Source organism: Cordyceps javanica, chromosome 4 (genome assembly GCF_051103115.1).
Source record: "Cordyceps javanica chromosome 4, complete sequence".
NCBI classification, from domain to species: Eukaryota; Fungi; Ascomycota; class Sordariomycetes; order Hypocreales; family Cordycipitaceae; genus Cordyceps; species Cordyceps javanica.
This window is the reverse complement of record NC_139298.1, coordinates 2,977,001-3,000,282: the sequence shown is the minus strand read 5'-3', so window position 1 is coordinate 3,000,282 and position 23,282 is coordinate 2,977,001. Positions and strand designations below refer to the sequence as shown.

Below are 23,282 nucleotides of genomic sequence, written 5' to 3'. Positions count from 1 at the left end.
AGTCCTTGAGGCTCGTGACCCCCGCCGTCAGGCCTCACCTATATGCACAGGCAAGGCTTGAGGTATAGGGGAACATTGCTAGCATGACCCAATAAAAACAATAGATCTATGCAGAAAGTATATATCTACCACTCAAATCGCTGGAACCGGTATCCATATAGAGTCTTACCAGTTTTTGTCCAAGACTAGGTAACAGATGTAGCCGGCCCACACACGCCCGTCTCGAGAGACCACGTTACCGTGATGCAAGGAGTGACTCGGACAATGCATATACACAACTAGAGATGTAAGGTGTGGAATTTGGTCATCTGCAGCTCTCAAGCCACTGCATATTCGACCATGATGAAAAAGAAGGCCGACATGTATGTGCCGCTGACACTCACAATGATTGGCCACAGGCGAGGCTGAGAATGTGCGCAGACGGAGCCTTCACGCACAGAGCAGAACAGTTGGCCGGAGACTTGGGCCCCGGAGGCGAAAATCAAAACGACGTAGTAACATTTCATCGAAGGATATGTATGAGTAGAGCTGGTTGTGCCATATACCGTGGGGCTGGCAGCCTTCCTCTAGTGCCGTGTAAGTCAGTATCGGGCTTGCAAGTACGCCGAGTGGGAGTTCTGGGTAAGCAAAATATCCCAGAGCTGTCAGGCAAATTCTTACTTATAAAGCCATGTAATTCTATATCTCCTTCAATTTGTTCGCCCTGCATTCGCCGTTGTGATACCTCTGAATCAGGCATTCCAGTATGTTCAATCTCTCACATATCACGCCCGGTTGGGATGAGGTTGAGCGCCAGACTGGCTGGAAGATGGACTGGGCTCCCGGGACCCCGTTACATATCTCTCAAACTACGTCAAATTTGAGTGCTACCTTGACTCTCGTTGTATTTGTGGCTTTGCCGGTGTTGCTGGCTGCTCGCAAACTCGTCACTGCGCGATGCCATCTGGGAGACTTTCCAGGCCCTTGTTGGGCAGCATACACTCGGCTGTGGCTCTGCAAAGCTCTTGCCTCTGGCAACTCTGCGCAGATATTTGTTGATGTAAACAAAGCACATGGATCCATTGCCCGCATCGGGCCAAATCATCTCGTCACCAGCGACCCGGACTTGACACGCCAGATTTTGGCCGTCGGGTCTAAATGGCGACGCGGGCCGTGGTTCGACTCCATCCGCATCGACCCGCGCATATCCAACATTGTTTCTGAGCGGGATCCACGCGTGCACAACGCTATGCGGCGTCGCATGGCACCCGGCTATGCGGGCAAGGACATTCGCGGTCTCGAGGAGGCCGTCGACGAGCGTATCGGCGAGTTCATATCTCGCATCGAGAAGCAATGGATCTCCGGTTCGGGACTCACTAGATCGTTTGACATTGCAAGAAGAATGCAGTTCTTCACCATAGATACGATTACACATCTCTGTTTTGGGAAGCCGATGGGCTTCGTCGAGTCCGACTCAGACAGGCACAACTTCATCGCAACCATAGAAATGCAGTTACCGATTGTACAGCACTTTTCTGTTTTACTATTTCTCAACACATTACTGAGATTGGTTTCTGCTGTACCCTTTATGAGAAGGCTCGTCGTACCCTCGTCGGCAGACAAGATGGGTATCGGAACCATCATGGGCGTGAGTATACCGCCATCGCGGATGAGGCCGGTTCGCTAATGGTCCTCTAGCTATCTCGACAGGTTATTGATGGCCGCATGAATGAGAGCGAAAAGCCCAAGGCCGACATGTTGGGCTCCTTCCTAAAGCGCGGACTCAGCCCTGACCAGGCTGAGATGGAGATATCCATTACACTGTACGAGCATGCACCCATGTCCAATCCTCATGCAATGATACGTTTTGTATCCTTCAAGATGCCCTTTACTTTCTTCTTTTGTATTGAGCAGGACTCTACTAACTTGGGGAAACAGTGTTGCAGGCTCCGACACCACCGCCACGGCCCTTCGCGCGACGCTACTGTCGATCATCTCGACACCGACGGTATATCAGCGTCTTGCCAGAGAAATTGCCGCAGCCGAAGCTGAGGATCGAATCTCATCTCCCATTCGTAACGAAGAGGCTCAGAAGCTTCCGTACCTGCAGGCTGTGATTCGTGAGGGTCTTCGTCGGTTCCCGCCCATCACACAACTGCGCGAGAGGGAAGCGCCGCCGGAAGGCTTTCAACTACCCGACGGTCGTCATATCCCAGGCGGCACCTTTGTCGGCCTCAACGCTTGGGGCACGCAGTTGAACCCCGTCTTTGGTACTGATGCACATGTTTTCCGACCCGAGCGGTGGCTTCCGGAAAGCTATGATGATGGTGGGCACCGGTTGGCCGCCATGTCGAAAGTGCAAGAGCTCATCTTTGGTCATGGCATGACACGATGCCTAGGAATTCCTATTGCCATGATGAACTTGAGCAAAATGCTAGTAGAGGTAAATTTTGAAGCCAGTGTCGCTGATCACACTGGCTCGTGTCTCTGTTTTCCCAAGATTACTGACTGACTGCGAATAGTTATTCCGGCGTTACGATATACAGGCCATAGACAGTCAGAGGCCGTGGAACAGCTTATGCTATGGGATTTTTTTCCAAAAAGACTTTTACGTGAGAATTACTCGAAAGGCCCCAGATTGTGAATATGTCTCAGGGTAAACATTGAAATGGCAGCAAGAGGAATAAGTCTGTCGCTAACCTTTCGGCGCGGTGATTCGAGTTTGTAATATGATATGGATGCATCCTATACTTGGAGATTTTTAATCTTGTATTTCACTTTACTGCCCACATTTTGTTCAACTAGCATTCTGCCAGCGATTTTGACCAACAAATTGAGCACGTAGTGTCTTCAGTGAAAGAAACACCAATGTGAAAGCCGTCGGCAGCGGCGGAGTTCGGTGGCCTTTGGTAGTTAAACATGCTCAGTCCCAGCAAACCTTGAGCAAATAACGTACCCAGAACCAAGGTCTACGCAGTCAGTACACGAATAATCAAAGCTCAAAAAAAAAAAAAAGTGCGACAAAACTGTGTGGTGGAGAGGGTCAGCTTTTGCGTCTCAAACCAGGCAAAAGTCGACAGTCCTTGCGCAAGCTGATCGACAGCTGGGAGGAGCTTGACGCACGACTCTGTAGAATAAACTCTGTATTGTGCATCATTAGTCGGCGTGCCTGAGCGATGAGCCACCACCATTCTAATGCAACTTGGCTCTCTTTTGCCACGACCTGCTTCTACTACCTACCATCGTCTCGGTCAATTGGAGATGCAGATTTTGGAAGTCTATTCTGATACTAGATCTACCAATTTTTATAAAAACCGATGTATTATATGCAACTGTATACATGTCCTTTGTTTCCACTTTCGTGCTTAGGAATCGCCAGTTTTCTGGGTTTCCGAGATCAAGCTACCGTACTCCGTACTCCGTACAAGCTCCCCACTTTGCCGAAGCTATGCAACCCATCTCCACCACTGCGTCACCATCATCCCACTCTTTGCCTCCTCCATCATCCAAATCGACCCTTTTCCACATCTCGTCGCATCCGACAACTCGCTGTCAAATACCACTCATCCGTCTGAAAAATGGACGGATCAGACGGCAACAATGCCGGCGGCGGAAGCAACCGCTACCCGAACAATCCCCAGCAACAGCAGCAACAGCAGCAGCAGCAGCAGCCGCCACGCGTGCACCCGGGCGAGAGCAGCCGTGCCGTGCGGGCCGAGCTCGAGGCCAAGCGACGGGCGACGGCCGAGAAGCAGCGCCGGTACGCCCCCGTCGCCAAGGAGCAGATGGCGCGCGTCTTTGGCGACACGTCGCCGGCGTGGTACGCGCGGCTGCGGCTCCTGACGCCGTCGCTGTACGCGCGCATCGCCGAGGCCGGGGTGCTGGGCCTCAGCGTGGGCCACGACCGGCCGCTGAGCGACGCCGAGGCGCGCGCCGTCGCCGAGCACACGACCGCCGGGGCGGACCGCATGGCGCTCATCAGCTGGGGGCTCTCGGGCGCCGCCCTGCTCCTCACCTGGCGCGGGCGCCGCACGCTGCGCTTCCCCATGTGGACGCCCCAGGTCGCCCACCCGCCGCCGGGGGCCTACCTGCGCATGGCCATGTGGCACGGCGCCCGCTACGTCGCCTACTCGGCCGCCCTCAGCTTCACGGTCCGCGCGCCCTTGATGGCCTACAACGCCGTATACGAGCAGCAGCAGATGCGCGACGACCCGAGGCTGCGCTGGCTGCGGGGTGACGAGCAGGCCAGCTCCGGCGCCCAGAACGGCGACGGATCGGGCTGGAATGACGAGGGTTCGGCGTACCGAGATGACACGCAACAGCAGCAGCAGCAGCAGCAGCAGCAGCAGCAGGCGACGCAGGAGGCGACGCAGTCTGGCTGGGACTCATACTACAAGCAAGCAGGGCAGCAGCCGCAGCAACCGCAACAGCAGTATGGACAGAGTACACGGTCGCAGGAAAGCGCTGGCTGGGGCAGCAGCTACAGCCAGTCACCATCATCATCCACGCAACTACCCAGCTCCGCCTGGGACAGCGCCGACGTTGACGACGCCTCGCCCATTGCCTCGTCTGCGCAGAACACCCCATATGGAAGCACCGGCGGCGGTGGCTCCACATGGGAACGTCTCCGTCAGCAGTCGCAGCGCGGTTCTCAGCAGCAGCAGCAGCAGCAGCGATCACCGCCGCCGCCGCCGCCGCCGCCGCAGTCTACGGGAGGCAACTGGGGCGACTCGGGTGACGGCGCAGATCGCGCGGCGCAAGAAAAGGCACAGAGGGATTTCGACGAGCTGGTGGAACGGGATCGCCAAGGGCAAGGCCAGGGACGCTCTGGCTGGGGCGGTCGGTAATAAAAGGAGTGCATTGGGAGGGGGGGGTCTGAGAGTAGTACACGCTCATGTATCGTCGAACAAATCCCGAACTGTAATATTAGCTTCAGATGGCAAAGCATGCCGAATTTCACATGTTTACTTTGATAGGCATGGCATGTGCATGTGGCGGCAGACGCGTGCATTGTAAATGAAACCGAACTGAAAGCCCTATCAAATAAACTACACTAAAACATTCGACCTCAAAATCCAAAAGTAAAACATGGCTCTGCTGCCATCTATTGGGCCTCTTCTGTTCCTGCGTGCGCCAAAGGCACGTCTCCGATGTCCTGCTCCTTGGCAGGCGGCTCATGCGCCGCGCCTTGCCCGTGGGCTTTCGGAGGGAGTCTGTCTTCGCTCTCGGGCGTGGTGGGTAGCTTGGCGCTCGCAATGTCCTTGCTCGCTTCGTCAACCGCCTCGATGGCCGGCTTGGCGTCGGTGGCAGGCTTCTCGGTATCAGCCGCAAAGTCGTCCTTGGAAGCCGGCGTGGTGGCCTCTGCGGTGTCAGTCTGGGCGGCGACATCAAGATCCACAGCGGAAACTGGTGCAGTCTTGGTCGCTCCGAGGCTGGACCCCGTGGATACTGAAAGTTCGGATTCTTTGCTCGCGCTATTGGCGAGAGGACCGTCAGTCGCCTTAGTAGACTCATGGCTACTCGTCTTAACCAGATCCTCGGCAGGCTCCTGGCTGTCTTTGCTGGGTTCTCCGAGCAACTCGCGAGACTCCTCAGCAACGACAAGCCTGTCTTCTGAATCTATGCTCCATAGCGTTTGCGGCTGGGAGATGGACAAGGTGGAAGTAGAGGGCTCCTTTGCAGGCGATGCTGCTTTTGCTGGGGCTCTGCGTTGGGGTCCCCGTGCGCGACCTTTTCTGGCATCTGTTAACGGGGCCTTTTCCTTTTCCACGGTTTCTTCTTCCTGCGCCGGCTCTTCCTTCTTCGGAGCCTGGGGACCAAGCTGGAGGCGCTTATTCAGATCGCTCATAAAGCCTGCCTGGAGTGCCGCAATCTTGCCGCCCACCGGGCGGCTGGGCACGGGTGGCTTGGGTGGCTTGACAGTCTCCCCGTCCTTTGCGTCGCCCGAGAGTTTCTTGGCAGGGCGGGAAGGGACTTGGGGCTTCGGCTTTTCTGAAATTGCAGGCGGCTGCCTGGCTGCATTGTCGCCAGAAGGTTGTGAGGGCTTGGGTCGGCTTGGGACAACAGGCGGAGATCGCGACTCTTCAGTAGTCTTCTTAGCGGGTCGCGCTGGGATGTCTGGCTTGGTGTCCTCAACTTGACTCTCCTCTTCTACGGCCGACTCGGACAATGTGGTCTCTTGAATGTGGCTTTCAGGCGCATCCTCCCAGACATCCTTGCTCGGAAAGCGTCGTGGACCTGAAGCCTTGGACACGCCGAGATGTGATTGGTGATCAATCCACTTAGGCCGCGATTCAGTAGACAAGGGAAGAAAGTTATTAGCGCGGCCGCCGGCTTCCCTCTCTGCGAGCTCTTCTTGATACTGCGCAAAGGCCTGAGCGGGTGTGATGGACCTGTTTTCGGAAAAGGAAGCTTTTGACCTTGGGCGCGGGCTTTGTTCGTCAACGTCCGGTGTTGAAACCTCGGTGGAGTAATGGACACTATTGGGTGCATCTTCCCAGATGTCCTTACTGGGGAAGTGACGGCTGGCCTTCTTCGCGGCAGCCGCTTGCTTTTTCTCCTCCTCCTTCTTTTCTTCGTCAAATAGCGGCTCGTATTCCTCGACATCCTCAAGTGGTGTTGAATTGAAGCCACGCTCGGGCTCCTCGTCATGGATGATAGTAGGATGGCGAATACTGGGTCTCTTTGGCTCATCAGCGTCATACGAGCGCGACCGATCAAATCCGGGTCGGATGGCCGGATGCTGAGCTGTCACATCGGGGCCAGCGTCGATTTCGTCATCAGCCAGAATCGGAGCATGATAGTCCTCATCCTCCGGGTTCTCGGCGCCATACGAGTAATGCTCGGGGTGTTTTGAGTCGTCGACATGGATCGCATGGAGTACAGACGATTTTTCATCATCCGTAGCCTTGGAAGACGACCCTGCTTCTTGGAAAAAGCTGCGTTCCTTTTCGGCCCGTGACGAATCTTGCGGGGTAGAAATCCGGTTCGCATATTCGTCACTAGCATGGTAAGCGACATCCTCGGTGGGCGTAGAGACGGCCTCATTAAAGAGACCTATATGCTTTGGTTAGAATTACGAGTCTATGCAGGAGTGTTACGACACTTACCAGACGTGGGACGACGCCTGGCCGTATCACGAACCATGCGGTTGAGATCATTGCTGCTCATGGCATAGTCGCTCTGGCGATGGTCATGCATGTGGTGCTTCTTGTCCTTGCCTATGAGCTCCGGATGCTTTTCATAGTAAGCCTTTTCCAGCTTGTCCTGGGGGTCGACGCCGTGACCGTGTAAGCCATAACTACCGGGAGGCATGTTACGGGCAGAACGCTTGCGGGCATGGTGTCGCTTGCTTTCCTCCGGACCAGGGGAAGGGGCTTGAACATCGCCAAGATGACTGTTCATGGGCACGCGCTGTCCAATCTTGGGAATGCCATGCTCGTCATCGGTGTGATTGCCATGATCACTATGCGTGGAAAAGGTCGAGCTAGGACGTCGGATCATGGGATCACGCGAGGGGGTGCGATCGCTGCCGTGAGAGGACTTGCCGAGACCAAGAGAAGCAGCCTTCTCTGAGTCGGTTCTCGTTACGGCCATGATCTGCTGCTTGGCAGCATCGGGTGGGAGAGAAGGCTTAGGGGCGTGCAGCTTGAGGTTGTCGCCGACGGTCCGGGTCTGGGGAGAGGGGCCAAGTTCGGTTTCGGGCTGTTTGTCCAAGGCGCCATACTCGAGGCCTTCTTCGCCGAGCGAGGGCAGGGACACGCTGGCTGGGCGGTCGATATGTTGACCCAGAGTACTTGATTGGTCGTGGGTTGAAGACGAGCTGGTCGGGCGCTGACCCTTGGGCTGGAAGCCGCCGTGCAAAGGTGACTGGGCGAATCGATCGCTGCTAGAAGACCTAGGCTGCCCAGCACTCTTCTTGGAAGGCCGAGCAGGAATAGTCGGTACCTCGGCCTCGGCAGCTTGCTGAGCTTCCTTGCTGGGGCTCTTGGAGGGCCGCGCTGGCACAACGGGGGGTGCTGGAGCGCTCATATTGTATTGCAGTGTGCCAAGTATCGTATCGAGGTTCGGATGGTGAGGGGTGGTGATGATGCGGTATTACTCTGGGCTCTGCATGAGGTCATTAGCACGCAAGCCCTGTTGAAGCTAGTAGTAGATGGCAGCGCCGGCCAGTGTGGGGGGCATTCAGAGAGCATATGCCGCCGAAATGACACTGGGGGAGACGGCACAGTTGCTGATGCCAGAAGGTAGTGGCAGTTTTGTTGGCGTAGTCACCAATTGGGCAGAAACCGCGCAGTGCAGAGTCCTGCTGGGCAATGTGGCGGGCAAAGAGCCGAGGACGGGCGATGAAGCTTCGATTGCGTCAGAGCCGACTTACCGAAACCAGGAGCTGTCGATTCAGGCGTGGACGGAGGGTCGAGGGCGTTTTGTTGAAGGATGGTGTGGCCTCTGGCAGGTCAAGGACGGCTGTGATGAGGGTATGCCAGCGACTGAGGGATAGGGAGACGACACGAAGCGGCTTGGAGGCCTGGGACGAGGCGATTGGCGTCTTTTAGACTCTGAATAGACTCTGTGGTTATCATTAGAGGGACGGCGATTGGAGGAAGAGGACGCAGTGGGGGGATCAGAATGCGGGCGTTGATAGTGACAGCCAGTCGGTGCTGCTTAGTACTCGGTGGTGTAGGTTGCTTGCTTGCTTGCTACGGGGAGCGGGCTTGTGCTTTTTAGCGGGACCTGCAGTGGTTGAGTGGTGGAGTGGGCCATCGTAGGGACAATCTTTTAGGGGACAATCCCCTCGTGCTCAAGTCGTTTGAGTGAACTCTGCGCCGATCTTTAGCGGCGTCAGTGCGGTGAGTGACGCTACGCCAGTGCCTGATAGCTTGCAGTACTCTGTACCTTGGCACTCTTGTTAGCGCTAGCAGACTACGGGGTAACAAGTAACAGACCCCATCGGTTGCAGACAGACACCACATGTCGCAGATGCAACCAGTGTGGCTTTGACTGGTAGGTTTCAGTCCCCCGACACTTGTGAAAAATGTATCATAAATTGCTGTCCAACTATACGTCGTGGTTGAGTATACACATGCAATTTTGATCTTGATTTTTCTCCCATTTCTCAGTCTTGAAATTGGCTGATTCTGACTGACCACTCGACTCTTTCCTCATCTTGCGGCAGCTTCGAACCCCCCCCCCCCCATGGCTAATCCAACCCCCAAAAATCTAGGTGATATCTTCATGTCTATGGTTGCGGAGAATATTGTTTTCTGCCTTGCATTGAGACGACATGGTTCCTCAATATCATGGCCATCAACCCACGGAAATGCCTCGTGGACTCGTCCCACCACAGCAGCTGGCAAACGTCAAAAAGCCATGCCCGTTACCTGAGCCGCTCCAGCCGTCCCCCAATCCATCGGCACATAGTGCGGGTGCACGCTCATGTTGAGAATGTCTGGCTGGATACTAATGTAGAATCGCAAAAATTCCTCCATCTCCTGTGCGGTGTATGGCACCGCTGGGGGCCTGTCACTGGCCTTTCTGCTCCCCGTCACCGTCACCGACGCCGTCTCCCTCCTCGCCGCACCGCGATCCTGCCGATCGTGCAGCTGAAAGAGCTCGTCCGCCTTGCACGAGATTGCGGGACCGCCCGCGGACACAATGGCCCGCTCCACGCAGCCGTCCTTGATGAAGAAGGGCAGGTTGAACACCACGTGGGCCGATTCCTCGGCCGTCTCGGCCTGCCACGACCAGCCGGTCAGAGCGCCGCAGCCATTCTCCTCGTGGTGGAGCTTCTTGCCGCCGTCCGCCGCCCAGCCGTCGATGTCGTAGACGGAGAAGGTCCAGAAGAGGAAGCTGTCTGAGATGGCGCATTGTGCGAATGGGGCTTGTGTTGCGGGCTGTACCGAGAGCGTCGTCTCGGGGCCGTGGTGCGGAAACAGGTAATCTTGCCAGACCGACTTGAACCAGGACGACTGCACGTCGGCGACGGATGTGGCCACGTCGTAAGGGTCTACCGTCGCGGGCATGACATCCTCGCTGAGGAGGCCGTCGAACATGACGGTGTGGTGTCCGTCAGGCCGATCAGGGTCGTCCGGGTCGTCCGGGTCGCCGCCGGAGCTGCCGCCGCCACCGCCAAAGACGCTTGGCGGGCAGAATGGGCAGTCCGAGTCGCACCAGAGAAGGCACGGCCTCCCGCATCCGTGGCAACCTGGCTGAGCGGTGGGCTCCGGTACCTTGCCCGACTTCCACTTCGGCGTCTTCGAGTTGAGCACCGGGTCGGTCGTGCCTGGCGTGGGCTTGCTAGACGGGTACGGATGGGGCGTGACCACGACGCCCGTGGGAAGCAGGGTCCTGCCACCGATGATGATGGTGCTCTTCCCAAACGTCTCCGTCTCCACGGGCGGGACGTACGTCTTGGTGCCCCAGACAATGGCCGCCGGCGTCGTCGTCGACGTCGACGTGGGGCTGATGATGGACGTCGTGCCGTTGATGACGGGCGTGACTTGGACCGTGAACGGGGGCGGCTGCACGGAGCTCGTCAGGATGATGGGGCCGCCGCCGGTGCTGCTCGCGTTGTTGAGCGGGACGGCCCAGACGGGGATCGCCGTGGTGACGAGCGGGGGGATTGACAGCACGGTGTGCCAGCTAACGTAGACGTAGGCCGGATACGTCGAGGTGATGCCGCTTCGCGTCGTCGTCTTGATTGTCGGGCTCGAGTAGGTGACCACGGCGCTCCACGGCTCAAACGTCATGGTAGTCGGCGACGCGAGAGGCATCGGCGGCCACACGAGGGTCGCGCCGGGCGGCGCCGTGACGAGCTGCGTGGCCGACTGCCAGATCTTGGGGTCGACGTAGATGGTGTCGTGCGAGTCGGCAGCCCCGCCAGACTCCTCGCCGCTCTCGGACTGCAGGTCCACGGCCCAGTCGGCGGTCCCGAGGAAGTTCATGCCCTTGTAGAGCAGCTTGCGGAAGTCCTTGTTCTGCGGGCTCATGTGGGCGACCCACTGCGTATTGTTGAACACGACAATGTCCGAGTAGGACCCCGGGTCGAGGTGCGTCTGCGCCGACGGGCTGTGCGCCAGTATCTCGTTGATCTCAAAGTCGGACATGTAGCCGGCGGTGCCGGTGCAACGGCCCTTGTACGCACCGGATTCCGGGCCGGTATAGGTGCACTGCTCGGTCCAGCAGCCGGCCTCGGCCATCTGGAACGAGCGTCCGTAGCTGCTGACGCCGACGACAATCATGTCCGACGGCACGTCGGCCTTTGTGATCATTGACAGCGCGTTGATGGTCTCGGTGAGGTTGACGTGCGAGCGCAGGCAGTTGCCGAGCCCCTGCTCGTAGGAGCCGCAGCCCGGGGAGGAGTACTTGTTGGCGTAGTCCCACTGCCCGTGCAGGTCGTACGTCATGAAGACGATGTAATCAACGACGAGGCTGATGCCCTGGATGGGAAAGTGCTGCAGGTACCAGTACGACGCCGGCGCGGTCACGGAGACAGTCTTGCCCTCGGGCATCCTCTTCCGCAGCTCTTGAAAGAAGAGGTAGAAGCCGACCTGGTCGTCCAGGGTACCGGGGGGGATTCCGGGGATGTCAGGCTCATCGGGGTACTCCCAGTCCCAGTCGACGCCATCCAGGTCGTTGTCCGTCAGGAACTTGACCACGTTGTCGATGAGCTTGCCGCGGTTCACCTCACTGCGGAAGGCGCTGCGGAAGATCTTGTAGGTGGCGGGATCCGTGGAGAATGCCCAGCCACCGATGGAAACAATCTTTTTTATCCCCGTCAGGGTCCTGAACAGATCAAACTGCGTCGCCGTGTCGCCGACGCTAATGGACAAGTCGTCGGTGAGCACGGCGAAGGCGAAGTGGGCGTGGGTGTACTTGGAGGCGTCAATCTGATCCGCGGCCATGCGCAGGCAGGGGCGGCCCCAGTCGTAGGCCTCGAAGTAGGCAATGGTGTAGGTGTCCTTGGGGGCGTGGCCGGTGATGACGTCGGTGCCGCAATTGGAGATGCACCCATTCTCACCGGGAGCGGCCGTGCCGGGGGCTCCGGTGGAGGACTTGGAGGGCGTGCAGAACTCGCCGGTCGTGCCGCACTGGCCCCAGATGTTGCAGCATGCCTTGAGTCGACATGTGTGCAGACTCGTCGGGTCGATGTCGGGGGGGTACCTGCCGGTGCCCTTGACTTGCGGCCCGCAGACGGCGTTCTCGACCGGCGCGGGCATCGGAGGATAGCCCTTGCTGAGACAGATGTTGTAACCTGCAAACATCTTGTTGCAGCCGTTCCTGGTTCGGAGACGTCAGACTGGAGATGCCAAACTACACATGCAGCAGAGCGCACATCACTTTTCCAATCACACTTACCACTTCCATGTTTTCTTGTTCCAATCTTCAATGTCGTCAATTTCGATTCCATACCTGGCCGATAATGCGGAGCAGCTATCTCCCATCTTGACCAGATATGAGTGACAGTAACCGTCCGAATCTGGCGACAAAGCGCGCCTTTCATTTGCACTTGTCGCGCCCGACGCCGCCCTGCAGCACAGTCGTTGCCCGGGCACATACTTGCCCAAGTGTGTTGCCTCTGCATTGTATTGGGCGAGTTCGTTGATGCTCAGGCCACATTCGCGCGCCAGGGTTTCGAGGCCGTCTCCCGCCTCTACCAGGATCGGACTGCAGCCGTCTCTGTCTCCGCGCCGAGTCAGCGTCGCCGGGCTCCCTGGCAGCCCATTGGTTCCAGATGAGTTTCCGTGGGATATAGTCGTTGAGTTTGCTCCAAAGCTATCGCTGACAGCCAGCGGCGATGTAAATGTCACCGGTTCCCAGCGCACCGAGGCCGCTTCGGTATTAACGCATGTGGCATTCTTCCACGACTGGAGCGCTCGCTGCACCCGGCCAAACTCGCCGTCGACGCCAATGTAGATGCCAAAGGTATACCGGGCAGTAGAGTTGCCACACAGCTGAACGACAGTCTGCTCTGCGGCAGTTTCGCCTTTTGACAGCTTGGCGCGAAGCTTGTCGAGCGCAGTAGTCAAGACGCCCTGGCCGGCCAGCCCGGATCCCGCGTACACTCCCACCACGGCATTCCCCGAAGACGCAAATTTCAGCGTCTCGTTGCATCCTGGGTCGTGGGAGCTGTAGAACTCTTTTAGCAAATCCAAGCTGGCGGTGATGTCGGTCAGGTTTGCGACGGAGGAGGATCCGGAGCTCGATAGTTGCAACGTAGTTGTAACCCTTCCGCGCGGCACTCCCTCTCGCCAGCAACGAGGAGCCGCAGACCTCTGTTCTAGGAGCGGCGTGGGCGATTTGGAAGGGTTGAGACTCGCGGCACAGGCGTGAATCGCGACCTGAGCGTCGGGTCCGTCGACGGGATTGAACAGCGCAAAGTCCAAAAGCATGGTGATATTGCAGGCCCTTTTCAAAGCATCTAGGCCACCGTACAGATACCAGAAAGTTGTATCACCGAGCGCTCTGGAGCAGCTCGTCGGGCAACCGATCCTGTGCTGGACGTGTCCAAGCTTAGCGGTGTCTTTTGCCAAGAGCGCGAGCCGAGCGCTCTCTCTGTCAGCAGCTTGGGCTGCGTCATTGCTTTGGGAGACTGGTATATTTGCAAGATACGATTTGACGTCACTCTGAATATTCTTTGCGAGTCCGAAAGCTCCCGCATTGGAAAGGACACACGCGAGCGTCGCGCACGGGCCGAACTTCATGATGTGGCGATAGAGCGAGAGACTGGGCAGTCTTTCACCTTGCAGTTAGTTCCCTTGCAGTTAGATAGTGCGTTCGTAAGATCCCATTAGTCAAAATAGAATTAAACAGTACTCTAAACTGATACGGCAGTAGGACAGTACAGAAACAGAATGATTTGTCTCGCATCAGGTTTGGCAGCGTGCTGCGAGATTGTACAGCCTGCATGTGCAAGTCCCATGAGCTTTTAGGGAAGCTGCTAACATTATTGTAAATTACCACCAATATCTTACTCATCTAAAGTTCCAAATTTTTCATATTTTTTTTCGACTTCTTTCCTTCATGGAAGGCTTGCTTACTTGCCCATCGTAGTAACAGTGCAATGATTGACCCAGTAAGACAGCGCCAAAATACACCAAAACGGGCAGTTTTCTAGGCAATACATTGCGAACTTGACCATTTCTATGCGAAATCATTAATTGAACATCCAGATGCATGGCCCGTATGCGCGGAGATGCAAGGCCTGGATACACGCAGATGAATCCGCAGTATTATTACATATGGAGGTATGCAAGTTGAATGGACCCGGTGGCGTGAGAAGGATATATAAGTAGTGTATGGAGAACATATTAGGCAGCCGATACTAATTATTACTTCTTCAGTCGTTACTATTTTGGTCGCCCTTCGCATTCGGAAGCCGACAACTCCGGACCTTGTCTGTCAAGACGCAACAGGATAATGGAAGAGTATGGCCACAAGAGTGGGCTGTTGTGCCCCTCTGCACTCTTTTAGTTTTCGTCTGGTTTCTTTCTCAGTAATTTTCTTTCTGGTTACCGTTACGGGCGAGTATTACCATTCAACACTGGAGTCGGAAGATATGTAGACATGATAGACCAACTGCAATGCCCCTTCTTTGGCTGTTCCTTCTTCTCTTTCCTCCAACAAACGACTGCATTTGACATGTTCATAATGGTCCGTATACAGCAGTCGCTCTACTATGCGTCCACCCTTGTCGGCCTGGCCACCGCATACCTGGTCAATCCCCCGGGAGCCGCCATACCCGGGGCGACCTCTCGTTGCAGCAAATGGGTTCAAGATGCATACCTGCTGTCCTGCGACAAGATCACCCACGCCTTTGGCATGACCAAGGATCAATTCAAGGAATGGGTACTTTCCCCGCGTAGACTCTCCGAGGCTCTTGAAGGCATGCTCACTCCAACGCAGAACCCGAGCGTCGGCGATACAGGCGCAGATTGTCAGATGATCCGGGGCCTATACTACTGCGTCGAGGTCGACTTTCACCCACTTACACTGACCTCGACAACGACAACGACGGCGAGCACCAGCACCAGCACTAGCACCACGGAAGAGCCTCAGCATTCTCCAACCCAAGCGGGCATGGCGTCTGATTGCGATGACTTCTACCTCGTCAGTCACGGCGACACCTGCGCGGCCGTCGAGTCCAAGTATCAAATCAGCGCCGCCGATTTTCTTCGCTGGAACCCCGCCGTGGGAGCAGGCAAGTACCCGTGCCGCTCGAGTTCATACCGCTGTCATCTAATCTCCTCATCACTATAACAGACTGCCTCGGTCTTTGGCTGGGCTACTATGTCTGCGTCCACGTTCCCGGAGCCACCACCACTACCGAGGAGCCAGCCGTGACTACTACCATCCCCTCCAACGGGTATGTAGCCTACCTTCCTCCACCATTCACTCACCACAGATCCTAATTTCTACCTAGTATCACCACTCCGCAGCCGACGCAGCCGGGCATGGTAGACAACTGCGACCGCTTCGTCTTCATCAAGCCCGGCGAAAACTGCGGCGCCGCTGCCTCCGCCGCCGGCATCTCCCTCGCCGACTTCATCCTCTGGAACCCCCACGCGGGCAGCACCTGCTCCGGGCTCTGGGCAAACAGCTACGCGTGCGTCCACCTGATCCCCTCCCTCACCCTCGCCACACGGTACAGCGATGGCTGCGCGGGTGCCGTTTATAGCACCGAGGAGTTTCCGCCGAGTGGCGCCGGCCACTGCCTCAACACCGACTGCAAGGTGACGTCGCTCGACATTTCCGCCAAGGGAACCTGTCCGGACGGCGAGGTCCGCATCAGCTACTGGGAGCAGGCCAACTGCCAGGGCAAGTGGTTCGGCTACGGCTACGCGAGCCGCGGACAGTGCCGGACGCTGTGGTCGGGAGGTTGGAGCTTCAAGTCGTTGTATGTTTCTTGCGCCACCAAAGAGAGCGACTGTGTTAGTCAGGGAACTTGCACTATTGACCCCCTGCCCAGCTCCAACAGCTGCTAGCTGCCCAGGCATCTCCTTTTTTCTTCCAACTTGTAGAGTTGTACTGAAACTGCTACCGAGAGCCTACTGGTCTCAAGAAGTAACATGTATCTTTGGTAAACGCTAGTTGATAACAATGCATTTTCTTCTATAAATGTAAGCTTTCCAATCCACTTTTTTTTATTCTGCAAAGCTCGGCCTCCAGGCGTGAGAAGACATCCGAATGTACGCTTTTCGTGACGACTGGACAACTGTGAGATTCATAACATTCGAAAGGACCCTGCACTTCAACAGCTCTGGGATGCTGGAGATAAATGTCCGCGCCGCCTCTGATCAACACTTCGACTATGTCGTCCAGCTTGAGCTCCGCAGCGAGATACACAGGGCGGCCGCAAGAGTACTGCGGCCGCGGCGGATACAATTCGGGGGCTTGTCGCGGGTGCCCGCGACATATGTTATGGTACGCCACGTTGGGATCTGCACCGTAGGCGAGCAGCAGGTGCACGAGCTCCATGTTCCCAAGACGCACGGCGCGTGCAAGAGGTGGTGTAAAGTGAGAGTCTTGAAGTAGCCGAGGATCGGGGCCAAAGATGTTGCCATAGTACAGAGGCCGCTGCGGCCACTTGGGGTCCTCATACTCACACCTGACAAAGCTGGCGAGGAGAGCCTCGACCATCGGACCATCTTCTTGCTCTACGGCGAGACAAAGGGCCCTGGTTTCTGCACACCTTTCCGTCTTGACTGCCAGCCGGCGCACGAGAGCGAGGTTTCGACGCAACACGGCCGTAACAAGGGGAGGGCCGTGCTGGGGATAGCCGATAAAGTTGATGTCAGCGCCTCGTTCGAGAAACAGGTCCACAAGATCCATTCTTTGATGTTCAATTGCCCATTCGAGTGGTGTGACCGGAATGTCCTCTCGGATGTATGGATCTGGCAGAAGATAAGTATCATATGTCTCCTGCCACATGAGAATTATCGTGTCGAGGTCTGCACCGCGATCGAGAATCTGGCTGATCATCTCTGCACTGCACTGCATTTTGAGGGCAACTGCAAGTGCTCTCGTCAGTTGAAAAGGCGCGCCAGACATGACTGGTGCCACGGTGGGTGGCGAGTATTGGTAGCTAGCTGAACAGTCAAACTCGCCAATTACTTCCAATGTCGACAGTCGCAGGTTCCAGCGAGACAATCTCGACTCCAGATGTTCAAGACCACAGAGATTAGCTTGCTCGGTTGATAGAGAGTCTTTTCCGGTTACTGAGTTCGAGAAACGAAAGTCTGCGGCCATGTCATCCCAGACAATGTGCCATGCTGTGTCTGAGGGCGTTGGGCTGGAATAAATTGCCAGCGCTTCCTCGCTCATCACCCGGCCGAGAGATATCCAACATGTTATCGGTCCCGAACATTGTTTCTCGTAGACTACACCTCGAGAAGTCCGCCGTTCTGGGAACCTCACAGGCTCATCTCCATCTCGAGGCTCAAGGGTGAGCACGTCATCGTCGCAGCTGGACCGAAAGACATTGGTATCTCTATTTGCACTCCCTTGGCATGCTCTGCTCTGGAAAAAAGAGGAGCTTAGAATCTCTTGAGCACCCCTTGCACCTAGACGCTTCTCGGGGTCGGAGTGCAGAAGCATACTCAATAGTTCTTTGGCAGGGGCGGAAAGATAGCCCGGGAATGATAGGTCGTCCCCACGCTTCTTCTTGCGGCCATCCTGCCCGGCACAAGGAAGCAAAGGGGGAAGACCTGTAAGCATTTCATATAAAAGAATGCCGAGATCCCACCAATCCGCCATTTTCGTTCGTTGGAGGCCCTCACTGAGCTCGGGCGCCAGACACCCGACAGGCGTCGCGCCGGCTCCAAGAATAAATGCCTCGGGCGCACATAGACAAATGTAATCAAAACAGTCCAGCATCACAGTTTCTGGGCGTAAACATGCGACGGTGTTGTTACTGTGCAGCCATTCTAGCGCGCGGATGAGTTGGGCTCCGTATCTCCTCACTCGTGCCTCGGTAAAGCGTCGCTCTCGTTGAAGGTGGACGAAGAGATTTCCGCCTCCCGGAATCGCTGTGAGCAAGTAAAACAGCGTCCTTTCTGCTTGGTAGACAGAGGAGACCGGGCAGATGAACGGCGCCGCTCCGTGTGTGGCATCGAGCAAGTCGTTCCGAATAGGCGATTGAGCAGTGGAACGAACGGCCACCAGAGCATATCTTATTAGGCCACTATCAAGCTCGACATAGGCCACTTTTCCTGGACTGAGTTTTTCAGGAATCGGGGTGAATAGGAGCTCCGACAGGGGTGGAAATTCTTGAGGGGAAAAGTCAAGACGCAGAGAGAGCGAGCCTTGGCCATAATGGCTGTCGACTTGCAGCGATGCCCACGTCTCCAGTTGCTTTAGCTCGGCTCGAAAAGAGCAAAGGAGAACGGTCGTTTCAGTCCCGTGGTTTTGAGCGATTATATGCACAGTAATTTTCGGAGAATTCTCAGATACCCAATAATGGAGGATGGCCTCCGGCTGCTGCCAAAAAACGTCTGTGTCTTTAGCATCTCCTTTAGCCCGCGACTTCGGATGCCGTTCCTTCCAATACGAGGCCGCTGAAGATCTTTGGTGCATGCCACAGTCTACTATAGCGTATATTTTCCATTCACCATCTTCCCGCAAGAGGCCCAAGGAGTCTCGGGTGTTTTCATCAGATGGTAGAGATATATGCGCGCTACAGAGACGTATCTATAAAACGCCGCAATATCGTTTAGCCGTCAACGGCCACAATAGGACAGGGTCTGAGGTGACTATAAAGTTCGTCAGTATTGTATACATTAGTTAGAGTACCTAAATAATACCATAATCATCTGTTAAGGAATCATCGGACGTTTGGCTTGTCATGATTGCTAGAATTGCATAGTTATCAGTGATGATGTTAGGAGGAAGACGATTCTCCCCCTCCCCGCCACACTCGTAGCTCCTGCATATAGGGGTCATTCTTGATTATTACATTATTACCTACAAACATACATCCTTTGTACGTGGCCAAGCTCAGTGATTGACTCCCTATATCTCATTTCGTATATAGCATGAGAAAGTGCCCACTTGCAGTATTCCTCGAGATTCATCACTAAATTAAAGCCGTCGTCTGGAACGTGTCCGAAGACGGTGGCTGGCTCCCTGGTTCCCCTCAAGTCGCTCAAGAAAGTGAAAAAAAAAATTATTCTCTATATACTGGAACCCCAGCGGTAAACATCTGAGAGTGGTGTGAGCTGTCCGGTGAATGTCTCCCCATGTGAATCTATACCAAGGCTGAGAGAATCATGTGCGTCTTGGCCCTGATTGCCAGCACCACATGCAATACACAGACCGAAATCCCGAAACATTCGAGGGCCCTGCTCCATTACCGCGCCGGCTCGTAGCTGCAGAATTCGCTTCTTCGACGCCTTTGCAAGCTCCATGTAGGCCGGGTCAGCCCAGTACTGATTACACTCCTTGATGATCCTGAACAACGAGAACACGGCAGCGTTCTGGCCGAGCAGTATGCATCCACTACGGGCGGCTCCATGCCATTCGCGAAGAAAAGTGACACGGGCCCCGGGGGCTATCGCCGGACGGCACAAGGCAATGAGGAGGCATGGCCGCCGCGACGCGCCGCGACGGAGAACTCGTGCGACCAGATCCTCCACCTACTTTGGCGCGACGTTGGCCGCGAACTTTCACGGCCGTACTGAGTACGTATACACTCTGCCTGGGTACGACTCTCCTGTGGATCACCATCATGGTACATGAATCGGTTCTCACCGTTGAAGAAGGGCGTAAAAAGCTGCGCCTTCCATTTCACGACCTCGCCAAGGCTGGCGTCTTGTCCAAGGCCGATCTGCACACCAAGATCATGGTGCTGGGGCTGAGGCACGAGGAGGAGGATTGCCTGCAAGTCGCTTCACGCGGATTTACACGAATCGAAAGTCTGCACTAATGTGTGCTGGAAACATATGCAAGACATCTCTCCAGAACCAGAGTATATCACCGCGAAAACATAGAGGGGCTGATTGGGTTGATGGATATAGACGTCTGTTCCTTAGGTATTATGGTGATGATGAGAGTTCTTCTTGCTCACCATTATTTTTTGGAATCGTATTTCAAGATGGTGTTTTGAGTTGCATTATATAAGAGGGGCAGTGTAGATTATCCCGTTTGTGGAGATGTCTAACGTTCTTATCGTAGAAAAAGGCAGTACCCTTCATCGAAGCGTGATTGGTTTAGTGGTAAAATTCTCCGTTGCCATCCGCAACGTCGGGGAGCCCTGGGTTCGATTCCCAGATCACGCATCGCTTATTCTTTTGGCGTAAATGCCAATTGTTCTTCGCTTCTTTTTTTGCAAATTCAATCCATTTTTTACTTTGTTGACTGTTTTTTTTGTCGTCACTGACAATATTTACGACTTTTTGTCGAATTCACTTTTTAATTAGATTCACCCAACTTCGCGTATCTTTTCTCGCTGCCCAAAATGTCGGGTTGATTATTTGGTTCATTCGACTTACAACCAGCTGTGGGTGTTGTCGATACCCTAGATCAACGACAGGTTCCACTCTACTACCTCTGATGGACTGCTTACATCACGTCCCTTGCAAACAATTATACATCCAAGACATGTCGTATTTGCACAGCCTTGTGATTTTCTGTTTTGGTCTCTGCTGAATCCTACGAAAGTCAGGTGTAAAACTGCAGGAATGGCTTTACCCAGATAGTAAGTCAGAGGCAAGCGAGTGTGCAACATAATGTTAAGATTTCCCAGTGCCTTCAACTCACAATAGCCAGCTTAAAACGGAATATCTAGTTTGAATACAACTAGTTTGAATACGAGCAACTGGCTTAACAAGTTTGAGGGCCGAACTGATATTTTTCGTTCAGTCCCAGCTGGGCGATCCTGGCGACCTTCCCAGGTCTAACAATATATATATAGTTTCTTCCTCGATAGAAGATAGAAAGAATAAGATTAGTAATTACTTCTTTCCTCTATAATATTTTACTGAGCACTGTTACTTCCACATGCCTTTTTGCAAATTGCAACAAGTATTATATAAGCTAGGGCTCAATCAGCGTATAATTATCAATCATAACCGCTCTTTATTCATTCCCAGGTAAAATAAAACATGGATTCATAGCGGCATTCCCCCCAGGCCCGCGCGCCTGGCCGCCGCCATCCACTAGCGCCAATCAACCTCTCTGTATCCTCCCCATGCATTCACTACAACAGTCGCCGCATGCAAGCAATCACCGCAGGACCTACTCGTTGTTCGATACATATCAAGTCAGTCCATGCCAATGGCTTAGATGATCATCTGGGCGACACCGGCCCCGCCGAGCGTCTTGCTGCCGATAAAGGCCTGGCCGCGAATAGCAGCGAGGAGGTAGCAGAGGGCGGTGAGCATGAGGAACACGGCAAGGACGATCAAGGTGCTGCGGTCGACCGTGAGGCTGACCCATTGAATGGTGGACATGACGCCATAGGCGGCAGCGCGCAGGTAGTTTGTAGAAATCTTGCGGACAAAGGCGTCAAACTTGCCCGACGTGGGGCAGATGCGCAGGAGGAAAGGTACTTCGATGAAGAGGATAAAGAGCGCCGAAGCCCTGTGTACGCGGCAAGGTTAGCTGCAACCGCGCAGTGCGCATCCTCAGAGGGGGCCGTGTGACGTACAAGGCAAAGGCGCAAAAGATGATCTTGAGTGGATGAATGGTGAAGATGTTGGCAATGCCAAGCGCAAGGCAAAGAATCATGGACAGAATTCCGAGCCTGAGTAGCAGATTGAGTTAGCATGTCCGTCTTCGATAATCCCACGATGGCGGTTGTCTTGTCGCCTAGAGATTGTCACCCCGACCTGGCAACGCCAGGTGTTTTTTCACGATGGCACGGGCCGAAAAGGGAGGGATAGCCTACCATTGTGCGTAGATGCCTGGAGATGACCGGTTAGCTTTCATGGACCGACAAAGGCTGCGTGTTCAAGAATGATGCACCGTACTGAAATTCCTTGTTTGAAACTCCTCCTTTAGCGTCATGGTGGGCGATATTGTGGTGGTGTTGTTGCTATCGTGGGTTTGGTTTGCCTCAGCGGAAGCTATGCGGTAGCTCGTAAAGCTGTAGAGTGTCCTCTGAGCGACGGAGTCGGGTAGCTTTCGGCGCGACTGCAACGCAGGAGAGCGGCGGCGGGTTGACGTTTGTTTATATAGAATCCCAAGGATGCGATGACTGGCTAGTGGTATCGGATGCAAGCGAATACGTAGATGCGGGTGCGAGGCGGACGGTGGTGGATGGAGGAGGTTTCGGGAGCGTTGTTGGAGGCGTTGACCCAGAGATTACGCAGTTGCGCACGTAGCCTCTTTGAAGGGTTGAGGCTTGGGTCGAGCTCTTGAGGTGGCAGCCTAGTTGCCCAGGTACCAGGTACTTACCTACCTACCTACCTACCTAACCCCAGGAGGACCTGCCTAAGAGGTACTTAGTACAGGGTATGTTTCTGGCAAGTCCTGTGATGTATACTTTGCAAAAATATGATTATTTTCTTCAGCTCGCCTAATGCACCTCATAGATGCCCATATGGCTATAATGTCTTAAGGTCAAGGAAGAGGCCATTCAGGACACATGTCCAGAAGTTGCATCGTCGTGTAGGTACCTAGAAAGGCAGGTAAGTAAGTTAAACAATGTTCTTAAGCTGGAGCCTGCTGATTAATTTTCAGTAACTTAGTAGGTACCGTCCTGGGCGCTACTTACTTAGGCGACGACGTTCAGGGACAAGGCAGGCATCGGCCTAAGTAGCGAGTGTAGGTATGTGGTACCTCGTGTCCGTTATGATGGTTGGCCAAAGCGCATGTACCGCGACTCAGCAGCGGGGCAGCAAACGGCCGTCAGCCGGGAGCCACGGCAAGCTGGTGTAGGCTGGTAAGTACTAAGTAAAGTACTAACAGGACAGGTTGTTTACCTCACGACGCTTTGTACTCCATCCGCACATTGCATCAGGCCATACATGCCAGTAATGACCACTCAGAGGATCTCGGTACCATTTTCAGCGGGCACCTGTGCACTCTGGAGATTTGAATGCAGTTCTGCTCAATGGCCATGAGATAACCCCCGGAAGACTGTCCCATGCTACTCGGGTACGGAGTACGCACCACCCATCTAGCCGGAAAAGGGCACGCTCAAGCACCGTTGCTCCTATACACTGAAACTGGTTTTGTAGCAGACAAGCCAGAGGAAACTTGTCAAGTTGGTGGCCCCTTGCTCCGCATGTTTGATAGGTTTGAGCAAGCGCTCGGGCTGATAAATAAGTTGAGTGAGGGAGATTGGTGGATGGCTAATAAAAGAC

General features: G+C 55.0%; 8 protein-coding genes and 1 non-coding gene across 9 annotated transcripts; 5 read left to right on the top strand and 4 right to left on the bottom strand.

Annotated features, from left to right (window-relative positions):
• Nucleotides 1-745: 745 nt before the first annotated feature.
• V2A60_006796 (cytochrome P450) lies at nt 746-2,491 on the top strand (the record flags this gene model as incomplete). Its single annotated transcript, XM_083258087.1, has 3 exons — nt 746-1,627; nt 1,678-1,802; nt 1,918-2,491. 3 exons carry the CDS (start codon nt 746-748, stop codon nt 2,489-2,491), a joined length of 1,581 nt encoding a protein of 526 aa, XP_083114213.1.
• Nucleotides 2,492-3,557: 1,066 nt separating this feature from the next.
• Nucleotides 3,558-4,826, top strand: V2A60_006795 (uncharacterized protein; the record flags this gene model as incomplete). Its single annotated transcript, XM_083258086.1, has 1 exon — nt 3,558-4,826. One exon carries the CDS (start codon nt 3,558-3,560, stop codon nt 4,824-4,826), a length of 1,269 nt encoding a protein of 422 aa, XP_083114212.1.
• Nucleotides 4,827-5,083: 257 nt separating this feature from the next.
• V2A60_006794 (altered inheritance of mitochondria protein 21) lies at nt 5,084-8,010 on the bottom strand (the record flags this gene model as incomplete). Its single annotated transcript, XM_083258085.1, has 2 exons — nt 5,084-7,035; nt 7,089-8,010. 2 exons carry the CDS (start codon nt 8,008-8,010, stop codon nt 5,084-5,086), a joined length of 2,874 nt encoding a protein of 957 aa, XP_083114211.1.
• A 1,328-nt stretch (nt 8,011-9,338) lies between these two features.
• V2A60_006793 (uncharacterized protein) lies at nt 9,339-13,370 on the bottom strand (the record flags this gene model as incomplete). Its single annotated transcript, XM_083258084.1, has 2 exons — nt 9,339-12,258; nt 12,337-13,370. The coding sequence occupies 2 exons, from the start codon at nt 13,368-13,370 to the stop codon at nt 9,339-9,341; spliced, it is 3,954 nt and encodes a 1,317-aa protein (XP_083114210.1).
• Nucleotides 13,371-14,628: 1,258 nt separating this feature from the next.
• V2A60_006792 (LysM peptidoglycan-binding domain-containing protein) lies at nt 14,629-15,962 on the top strand (the record flags this gene model as incomplete). The annotated part of the gene is made up of 3 exons (XM_083258083.1): nt 14,629-15,178; nt 15,241-15,343; nt 15,401-15,962. The coding sequence occupies 3 exons, from the start codon at nt 14,629-14,631 to the stop codon at nt 15,960-15,962; spliced, it is 1,215 nt and encodes a 404-aa protein (XP_083114209.1).
• A 159-nt stretch (nt 15,963-16,121) lies between these two features.
• On the bottom strand, nt 16,122-17,028 carry V2A60_006791 (ankyrin repeat domain-containing protein; the record flags this gene model as incomplete). The annotated part of the gene is made up of 2 exons (XM_083258082.1): nt 16,122-16,184; nt 16,234-17,028. The coding sequence occupies 2 exons, from the start codon at nt 17,026-17,028 to the stop codon at nt 16,122-16,124; spliced, it is 858 nt and encodes a 285-aa protein (XP_083114208.1).
• Nucleotides 17,029-19,702: 2,674 nt separating this feature from the next.
• Nucleotides 19,703-19,900, top strand: V2A60_006790 (uncharacterized protein; the record flags this gene model as incomplete). The annotated part of the gene is made up of 1 exon (XM_083258081.1): nt 19,703-19,900. One exon carries the CDS (start codon nt 19,703-19,705, stop codon nt 19,898-19,900), a length of 198 nt encoding a protein of 65 aa, XP_083114207.1.
• A 272-nt stretch (nt 19,901-20,172) lies between these two features.
• Nucleotides 20,173-20,252, top strand: V2A60_006789. The gene has a single exon. It is a non-coding gene; the product is annotated as a tRNA-Gly (tRNA).
• A 1,002-nt stretch (nt 20,253-21,254) lies between these two features.
• V2A60_006788 (TVP18/Calcium channel flower) lies at nt 21,255-21,981 on the bottom strand (the record flags this gene model as incomplete). Its single annotated transcript, XM_083258080.1, has 4 exons — nt 21,255-21,555; nt 21,623-21,718; nt 21,863-21,878; nt 21,945-21,981. The coding sequence occupies 4 exons, from the start codon at nt 21,979-21,981 to the stop codon at nt 21,255-21,257; spliced, it is 450 nt and encodes a 149-aa protein (XP_083114206.1).
• Nucleotides 21,982-23,282: the final 1,301 nt, after the last annotated feature.